The sequence below is a fragment of the Agrilus planipennis genome, unplaced genomic scaffold (assembly GCF_000699045.2).
Source record: "Agrilus planipennis isolate EAB-ADULT unplaced genomic scaffold, Apla_2.0 scaffold56, whole genome shotgun sequence".
NCBI lineage: Eukaryota > Metazoa > Arthropoda > Insecta > Coleoptera > Buprestidae > Agrilus > Agrilus planipennis.
In genome coordinates this window covers 1,048,380-1,059,078 of record NW_020438870.1, presented here as the reverse complement: position 1 = coordinate 1,059,078, position 10,699 = coordinate 1,048,380, and the positions used below count along the sequence as shown (strand labels likewise).

The 10,699-nt window shown below is 34.4% G+C and overlaps 1 protein-coding gene across 4 annotated transcripts in view; it reads right to left on the bottom strand.

Moving 5' to 3' along the window:
• The window catches only part of LOC108732664 (receptor-type tyrosine-protein phosphatase-like N), a 54,672-nt gene that overhangs the window by 31,451 nt on the left and 12,522 nt on the right, over nt 1–10,699 (bottom strand). For all 4 annotated transcript variants that reach the window (XM_018463582.1, XM_018463584.1, XM_018463583.1 and 1 more), the window contains exon 2: nt 4,864–4,954. In XM_018463582.1, the coding sequence (XP_018319084.1) occupies nt 4,864–4,951 (88 nt within the window). In that variant the 5' untranslated portion in view covers nt 4,952–4,954. The remainder of the gene's footprint in view (nt 1–4,863; nt 4,955–10,699) is intronic.

Here is a 10,699-nt window from a genome sequence, read left to right as displayed (position 1 = left end):
AGGGCACCAACCAAAAACTACTGCGTAGAATTAATTGGAATTTTTCACACACAAGCCTTGCTATATGAGCTCTCAAAGCATATAAAAATTATACGGCTTAAATGTGAAGTTGGGTGCAAAAGAATACAATTAAATCCTCTGCCGGGAAAAAACGAAATGACTCTCCGAACAACCCTATATTTTTTTGTACCCCTGACAATATGTTTACAAAATTTCATGACAATCAGTTGAGTAGTTAAGGCGTGAAAAGCCGACAAACAAACAAATAAACAAATTCACATTTGTTTATCATATTTATGAGTTAGGATTTCAAATTAATGGAATTTTGACTTTACTTCTCTTATCTTTACGGTTGTGAACAATAAACTCAGGTAGTTTATAGCCAACTCCCTATAAAATTGACGTAGGTATTAACCGCTTTCCTTAATAAGTGACGTGAACGTTGACAATGCGGGTAAAATAACAGAATTAATGGTTGCATGTCGAGATACCTTCAATTATGAGACTTAATTAACTACAATTGTATTTCGTAACTGTGGATCCAACACATCCCGTGTAGGTTGAATGACAAACATTTATTACGCAAATAGCGAAAAGGGAACACCTCCCACATTTATTTTAATCGATACCGACTAAGTAGAGGTTCCCATTATAAACGGAAACATTTGTTGGTACAATATGTCTCTATATAAAGATAATCTGATAACTGCTTCGAAACACAAATGATTATTATTTATCATTGAAGTGAGGATGTAATATGTATCTGTTAATATCGTATCTATACGATTTCCACCTCATTACCGATAAGTGCTTATCCAAAAACAAAAATTGTTTATGTTATTAACAGAATTTTATTTTTAAACGCTATACACCGGGTGTTCCACCGGACGATGGACTAACATGGGTATTTAGCGATGGGCATAATTGGTTTTGGTTTTGCGAAAATGCAAGAACAAGATCAAGACTGTCTTTATACTAGCAAAGTCAAGATCAAGACCGAACGAACAAGACGAAGACTAAAACCAAGACCGAACGAACAAGGCCAATACTAAAATCAACACTAAATATGTAAGACCTAAACCAAATGCAGAGACTAAGACTAAACGAAGAATTATTACATCCTGTGGATTTATGAGTTAAACTATTTGAAGCAACATTAATCTATTCTTTTTTGAAACAAAACATTTTTAGTATTTGAAATTTTCAGTTTTTGCTTTATTAAATTTTAACACAATATATAAAAAATGAAACTTTTACCACTCTGAAAAAAGGGATCTACAAGAATGCCCCTCGGAGTGAGTGTTCTTTGTTCCTATATCTGAATAACACATGGTTGAAATGTAAAAACAAACTAATTTTTTTCGATTTTTTACTTCTTTCAAGTACCTTGTTAAAGGTCTATGTTTGGAACACAGCGCTGTACGGGTGCGAAACATGGCCAGCGGGCGCGGCGGAAAAGAATAGGTTAGAAGCGTTCGAAATGTGGTGTTACAGGCGAACGATGAAGATTCCGTGGATAGAAGAGGTTAGAAATGAAGAGGTATTAGAAAGAGTAAGAGAACAGAGGACCCTATGGATGTCAATAAGAAATAGGCGAGTTAGGTTAGTAGAACACGTTCTCAGGCATGAAGGTCTAGTCAGAGACATATTAGAGGCAGAAGCAGGAGTTAGGAGGGAAAGAGGTAGACCTAGGTTAGATTACTGTTCACAAATAGTTAAGGATGTGAGATGTTCTAGTTTTATGGAAATGCGAAGATTAGCTCAGGATAGGAAAGAGTGGAGGTGCGTGTCCAACCAGTCGTAGGACTGACGACCTTATGATGATGACAAATACCTTGTACTGTTTTGGTTGTTAAAGGATCAATTTATTCTTTGAAGGTAGGGTGAAAAATAAGTTCTCAAGTTTCATAATTCTCACAACTATCGGCACTATTTTATTTAAAATTCCAGCATTTAAGACAACTGCTGTGTCGGTAGGTAAGTAGAAAAGTTGTGCTTATAGAAGTCCAAACCCAAGTCCCAGACTACATCAGTAAGACTAAGACCAAGACCGATACTATATCAGCAATAACCAAAATGAAGACCAATACTCGAAGTATTTGAGCAAGACCAAGACCAATACCGAATAAAAAACGCCAAAACTGTCTTTGAGCAAGACCAAGGTCAATTCTAATACTGGGACAGTCTTGGTCTTGGTCTTACTTTGCTCGTCACTAGTAATTTTGTTAACAGTGGAGTTAAAAGAATCGAAAATATCTACTAGTTGTTTCCTTAAAAATTGACAGTTTCCTGTTGTAATTTTAAGTTTTCTCTTATCGATATGTGAAAATCAAAAATCTTATCCATATTCGCCATATTATGCTGTATCATTTCGAAAAAAGTTGGTATGAATAGTCATAGGTATAGTCATTTGGCAATCTCAACGGGCCTTTTGGTGGTGTAATAATCAGTACTTATAAGCCAACTCGAATGATTGTTCAAGAAGTTCAAATGTGCCGATTCCCATGTAGGAACCGCCAGAGTTGAATGACGGGGCCTAGCCTGCTACAGTACTGGGGAGCCCTGCTTTGGCGCCCCGATATTGGCCCGTGCTTGAGCCAAGACAGAATAATTAGCATTGGCCGACCCAACGATTACCCGAGCCTGGGCCAAGGTTGGGTGCCCAGCCTTGGCCAATCCAATGATTACCCCAGCCTGGGCCAACATTGGTCTGCCATAGAATGGCCAAAGCAGAGGAGCCCAGTCTTGGGCCAAGACTAAACAACCTAGCCTTGGCCAATCCAATGATTACCCAAGTCTGGGCCAAAATTGGTCTGCCATAGAATGGCCAAAGAAGGGGAGCCCAGTCTTGGGCCAAAACTAAACAACCTAGTCTTGGCCAATCCAATGATTACCCAAGTGGGCCAAAATTGGTCTGCCATAGAATGGCCAAAGCAGGGAAGCCCAGTGTAAGACAAGTTGATAAAAAACTTCAAAGATTCGTTATTTTTATCAATTTTATCGAGTTCATGATGGAGTTTTCCACGTTATTAATATTCTGTGATAGAAATTATAACATCATTCAATTTATTATTGATATTGAAGAAGATGAAGACTTGAAGCTTAACTATATCCCAGCCAGTTTGGTAATTTCACTATATGTTGCAGTAAGTACTAGTCAGGTAGATACACAAATCAGGCGTAGGTGCCGTTAGATTTTGGCAGAGAAAGTCAATCCAAGGACTGGTAAGATATGCACCTCCACTTCTTACTATACTTTCAGCTAATCTTCGCACTTCCCCAAAAATAGAACATCTCACCATTTCGGCATGCCTCTAGCTAGCTTTTCATGTCTTAGACGAAGTTCTACAATCCTATTTCCCCTAGTTAGAAACATATTAGAAACAGAATTAGGAGTTACGAAGAGTAAAGGTAGATCTAGACTAGATTACTGTCCAACCAATCTTAAGACTGACGACCCTATGATGATGATGATTACATGCGACCTGCTAAGTTATGATTTATTTCTAAAGTGACCCGCAAGATCATATGAGTTGGTCACCTTGCTAGCCCGTTGCTGCTCTGGTACAATCCGTTAATCTAACATAAAGCAGGGTAATCTTTTGTGTCAGCATATTTACGTATCCCAAAATCTGTCCTGTCTTTACTGGTGTACAATAAGTAATGTTAATATATAATATGTTTTGGTTTAACAATTAAGTAATAATATTATAGAGCACACAGGATGATAAAGTTTCAAAGCTGATATTATTCTTCTAAGTCTTTTACGTAACGGAATGGGGACAAAGGAGGGTCAGGCTATTACACATTACAATCTCGTTGCATAGGGGAAGAGGTCAAAAATTGATTAATTTTTTGCGTTACGTAATTAATGGACAGAAACATTTTTTTATACTCAGTGATCGATAATGAAAAAATTTCGATAGCTTCTTTAATCGAGAGGTTCTCATGTATTTTTGAAATTACTTACAACTTTTCTTCTGTTGCATATTGCAATTGCAACTACTGTGAATACTTTTTTATCTTTGGACCCTCCGCCATCTAAAGAACAATGTGATCTTTTTATAAATTTGGAATTAAGTTTTTATACATATATTTTATCTTTCTTTTTCGAAACCTTTTGAAGCAGTAAATGAGCTTAGCAGCTAAACATTTTGCTTTTTTTATACCTACGTGAAGTTCAAATCGATATTTCATATGGTTTATAATTTAGAAATCTTTTCTGCAACAATCGGCTTCCGTTGGACCGTTTTGGCACACAGTTCTAAAAACTGTTAAAAATAGTTCAGGAAAATGAAAAACTTAAAGGCTGCTTTAATCTTGTTTCAATAATGTTTTGAAAAGGAAGCGGTTTTACTTATTCAAACTATTTTTAGTAGATAATTACAAAATTCTAATACATAATCCCCCTTCATTTACGTAGAGATGTATAATTTTCACCCTTTAGTTTTATGTGTTTAGTAATGGAGTTACTACGTCTTTGTTGTACGGAACTTGGAAGTAGTTAATAGTCTCTGCTGATATTCTATTATAGCTTTGACCTTTCGATTACTGATCGTAAATTCAATGTAGGGTTCACAAACCCATTACAAAATAACATCCCAAGTGTTTCACTAAATTGAAATTGACAAACTTCGCAATAACCGTAAAGTGGTTTAAGGAAGTGAGTACCGTAACTTGCAATATTACTATTTTTGGTGTCAATGATTTCAAAAATGAGTGTTGCGATGGATTTCAAATTGAATATGCAAAATATGAAACAAGTACTTCTTAAAGAATAACTACTAATTGTTAAGATGCTGTATAAAATGCATTTAAAATATTTTCTAGATTGTTTTAATATATAATAATTAAATAACTTACCGACGAAACCTTCACCGCTTACATCCGGAAGAAGAGTTCCTACAACAAGAATCCAGACGAAACACAGGGCAAACTGTGGCCCTGGCATGGCCTGAAAGAAATATGTAAATTAATCCAAACAGATTAATTATGTATACGTAACTGCAAATACATTATTTAATAAAAAAATGCTCATTAAGAAAGTTAGGAATATTATCCACGTTTTAGAAAATTCCACAAATGGCGCGGTAAACGTCACCTGTAGTACGATGCTACATTTCAGGATTACGTATGCTCCAACAAGGTCCATTTAAATATATGGATATCTACTTGTTGAAATGAATCCCGGCATAGCTAACCTCAACGTGTTGGGCACGTTACCATAATCGAATACAGTAATTCGAAGTGGTCTGTATTCTGTCGAAACTGCCAGACGCGGATCGCGATTTCGATCTTTTTGGATCTCATCAGCGCGTCGAAGACAGCTCCGACAGAACACAGACCAACTGTTACCTGCTGCCTTAACAGCGCGTTTTAGAAAATTCCACAAATGGCGCGGTAAACGCCATCTGTAGTACGATGCTACATTTTAGGATTACGTATGCTCCAACAAGGTCCATTTAAATATATGGATATCTACTTGTTGAAACGACGCGCCGATGAGATCCAAAAAGATCGAAATCGCGATCCGCGTCTGGCAGTTTCGACAGAATACAGACTACTTCGAATTATTATATTATCCACGTCCTTAAATTAATCATTAAAAGAAATTTTATAAATTGTAAAAGGTTCACTATTCCATGAATGCCTTTTAATTTTTTAACTGAAGAGAGCCCAAAAAATTCTAAACTTCTTGGAAATGGATAGTCTAAAATATTGGATCGATATTGTTTTCCGGATTCAATGCCATGGTCCATGGAATTTTGAAGTTCCAAATTGATATGAGCACCTGCCAAATCACCACTTATCGTGCCTTTAGCAAGGTACTATGAAATTCTATGAATGCAAAACAATATCGAATTGATATAAGGTAGGTGTGTAAAACTGAAAACTACAAAATATTGTGGTGTGCTAATGAATGTGTATAATCCAAAATTCTTAAAAAACGATTTGAAATGAAGCCAATGCTAAAGAAACTATGGATTCCATTTCTTTCTGTTATTACAAGTTAAAGAGTGTTGAGGTGAATTAATTTTACTTGTCACCATTTTCAGTTATTATATAGAGTTAAAACAAAACTAAGTTGGCAGTAATCAAAATGTAACTAGACACTAACTCGAAAACGCAAATTAGGTTGGTAGGACAATGCGGAAAATTTACTGGCGAAAGTTGAAAGTGTGCTCCGATATTTATCCACAAATTGTAAGAAGAAAATTGTCAATCCGACGGAAATTTGTATGAGTTTTTTCTGTGCAAAAACTGGCAAGTTGAATAATACAAAAAAGTATGTTGTGTGATAATCTAAGTGCCATATTTTTGAGTTGAAAATTGTTCACATATCACTCACCAACTTTATTACAGCATTTTGTATTCTCATAAACAAACTTTGTAAACAAATTGAAATTTAATATTGTAAACATTATTGCTAAACTTTTGTAAAACTTTTCTTTGAATTTGTAATTTGTACTTATTTTCATTTCGATTGTCAGGTCCTTTTTGTTCACCTTCGACAATAAAACTACCACTGCCAAATTGGTGTTGTTTTTTTTATTGTCGATCAACTGGGAGATCATCGAAATAACAACAAAGAGAGAAACAAAATGGGGTTGTAAATATTTTAATATAAAATGACTGATGTAGCTTTTACATCAATAAAATTATTTGCAACCCTATTTTGGCTCTGATCTTTCAAGCTATTTTGGCATCAGTGTTTTTTTCTAATTAAAACGGGTGACAAAAAGGCAAATAAGGAAGCATATAGAAGAATTGTTTGTTGTTGAACTGAAGAAACTATAACATAAAAAAAAAAAACTATATCTTAATCACTTCAAACAAAAAATGTTAGTCATACTCAATCTTTGTAGCTGGTGATACAGTGCAAACACCACCGTTAGTCTAGAAAAATTCCAATAAGGTTTTCTTAAAAAATATTTTATACTTAAGTAAATGTAGAAAATCAAATAGGTACTACAAAAAAGTATTTATTTGAAAAAAGTATTTTGAAAATAGGTATTTTACATTTAGCATATAAAATACAAAAGGGAAATCTATTTTGTATTTTACATTTGAAATAACAAATCAAAAAAGTATTTGCATTTTGTATTTAAATGCTTTTAAAAGACCATTTTGCATATCTCTACAGACACGTCTCATGTCTTAAGTCGAACTGCTTTGTAATTTGAGCGCATCGACTTCTATCCTCTGTAGTCGAACTTTATGAATAAAAAGAGCCGAAAGTGGCTTGATTATATAAAACTTGATTTACCTGCTAATCCGGTATATAAATTTNTCCTTCTCTTATTACAATGTGTAAAAGATCAGAAACAAAATGGAGTTGTAAATATTTTGATATAAAATAATTGATGTTGATTTTACATAAATAAAATTATTTGCAACCCTATTTTGGCTCTGATCTTTCACGCTAAACAAACTATTTTGGCATCAGTGTCTTTTTGTCCAATTAAAACGGGTGACAAAGACAAATACGGAAGCATATAGAAGAATTATTTAGAAACCATAACACAAAGATAGAAAAACTATACCTCAATCACTTCAAGCAGAAAAATACAGATCATACTCAATCTACTCATTTTGTATTTTACATTCGAAATAACAAATTAAAAAAAAAGTATTTGCATTTTGTATTTAAATATTTTTAGAAAACCGTTTTGCAAATTTGAATTTATGACTGCCTGCAGGAAACGCCGACATTTTAGCTAGAGACAGATCTATAAGCAGTAACAGAGTATGAAAGGTCACGGGAGGACCTAGTTAGATCACTGTTTGGAAATAGTTAGGGATGCGGAATGTTCAAGTTTTAGAGAAGAAAACAAATAGTTTTTTGACGTGACAACGTCTTATAATTCGATGGAGCCGGCTGCACGCACGAAGAAACATGACTCATGCGGCGTTACCTCGCTCTGAGGCGTTCCATTTAAGGCTTGAAGTGCAAGCGAGAGCGCGGAACGAGCGACAAAGAGGCACAATCGGCCTCCGCGTTCGGCAGCGTTCGACATCTGTCTCTCTCCTACTTGAGTGAGCGATGCGTCCGCGTGGACAGCTGCTATACAATAATACATTTCCATTTACCTCCTTCTCTATATCCATACAAAATATCTATCAAACAAATAAAATTAAAATTTTCTTTTGAAAAATGAAACCATTCCATCAGTATTTTCTTATGACGTTGTCACGTTCAACTATCGTCAGTAAACCGACTTTACAGACAACCGATTTTTTTTTAAAGATATATTCTTCTGAATGCATAAATAACATACACACGAATGCGTACACTAGTAAAATAATGAATTTCTTCGAAATCATTTGATTAAATTAGAAAGCTGGAATATTAATCGGTTAGTCGACCAAATTAATGCCTCCTGGAAGGAAATTACAGGACACACCACTAAGATACTTTAACGTTAATGAGTTATTTGTGTAGCGGCTGTGGGAAACTTAATCAATACGAAGACTAAATTAACTTCTAAGGAAGTAAACAGAGCGAACAGCAACCATTCCGATTTTTGGTGCTGACGTCATAAAAACAAAAAAATTCAGAAAGACCCGATGTCGGAATCTTTCATGATAAATGACAGTTTACACTTCAATATCAAATAAGAGAGAATACTTAGATAAAGATCTTTTACATGAAGTAAATAAAGAAAAGTAAAAATGAAACTTTTATAAATTTGTTCATGTATTTGTCCCAAGGTTACGGTTAAAATGTAAATGCACTATCGTCACGATAACCATTGGACTAATTCAACTACTTATATTTGTTGTTTTTTTAATTCATTTAAACGAGTTGTTACATTCTTGTACAACAAAAAAATTACCAAGAAAACAACGCCAACATAAAAAGTAACATTTGTACATTTATTTTAACAAAGTAAACAAGGACTTTATTACAGAATCCTTAATTAAGTAGATTTAGCATTATTATCCACTGCGTTCCATAATCTGTAGTCTTGGAACCAATAAATAATACGATATAAATAATTTTTTGAGTATGCATATTTACGAATTTGTCTCTGGTTTTGCAAAGATCTTTTTATCCTCAAAAAAAATTTAGACCTGATTATACTTGACAAGACAGTTTTTTACAGAAAAAAAACAAACAAAATACCTTGATACAAACGTTAAGATTGCAGAACGGAAAGATTAAACTTCCTTTTGATTTGAGTGTAATCGTTATTAATGTAATATTTTGTTTGCAGCAGAGCATACGAAGCATTTTATGTTGAATTTTCTTGATTTCATAAATCAGTACATTTGTGGTCCATTTTGTAGTTGAATATACTTTGATTATTTTTTATATGATCACACAACAATAACACCGAGATCCAATTGCAACTTGTAGAATCCACTTGATTAAATAATTTGACATCGTCCGCGTATATAAGGGTATCTACATAGTTAAGCGATTCAACGAGATCGTTTAAGAAAATAGAAAACAGTATAGGTCCTAGGTGCGATCCCTGTGGTACGCCGGACGTTGCCACAATAAACTGTGATACACACCTTCCCGATCTAATAGCTTGTCTACGATCGATCAAATAAGAATATAACCATTTTAATAATAGCAAAACTTTTAATTCACAGTGTCGAACACCTTAGCAAAATCAATATAAACAGAGTCCTTGTGTTATTTAATGACCTTATACAATAAAATCGTTATATAATTTGAAGGTGCATACACACAGGTGTACCTACGCAAACACTAGTTCCAAATTGCTATTAAGTACATAGATTGGCGATATAAATTCAACGAACGTACGTATTGATTGATAAATGTTTTATTTGCGTAGGTGAATCTTTACGCTTTTGTTGGAAGGAAAGCGAGCAAGCAATTTTCGAACACCTACACATTAGTTGTTAGAAGACCATTTTTCGTGTGTACAACGTGGAGGACATACTATCAACAGGAAATGATTGCGATGTTAGATTTACAATTTATTTTCAACTGATATTTGCATAAGACACAAAAGCGGGTTGTTAAAGAGGGTGCCTGGAATGACCACAGTTCCTTTTAGAAAATTTCTCTCTAGTTTTCGTAGATTTATCCAATAATAATGAAATTGAAAACGAACAGTGTATTTATGATTTGGGTTTTATTTCATATGCCCCAAGTATTTACCATTTGGTACGATCCTATTCGCAGGACTATTCTGCCTGTACATAATTTCGAGATTAATTTTTAAAAATAGTAAAAAGTAATTAAAGAAAAAACACCCTCGTCTCTTTTTTAACCATGATGCAAAAATTGGTTTTCTAAATAAAGAAAACAACAAAATTGCATTCAATGTTCTCTACTATAATGTAGGATACTCTATAATTGTTTCGCCTTTGTTGAGAGGATTTGTCTTGACGTATATGATAGCATAATTTAGAAATTCGAAAAAGATTGTTAAAGGTGTATGTTTAGACCGCGACGCTGTACGGGTGCGAAACATGGACGGTGGGCGCGGCGGAAAAGAAAAGGTTAGTAGCGTTCGAAATGTGGTGTTACATACGAATAATGAGGATATCGTGGATAGAGAAGGTTAGAAACGAAGAGGTATTAGAAATAATATGAGAACAGAGGACTCTATGGAAGTCAATAAGAAATAGGCGAGATAGGTTAGTAGGACACCTTCTCAGGCATGAAGGTCTAGTCAGAGACATATTAGAGGCAGAAACGGGAGTTAGGAGGGGTAGA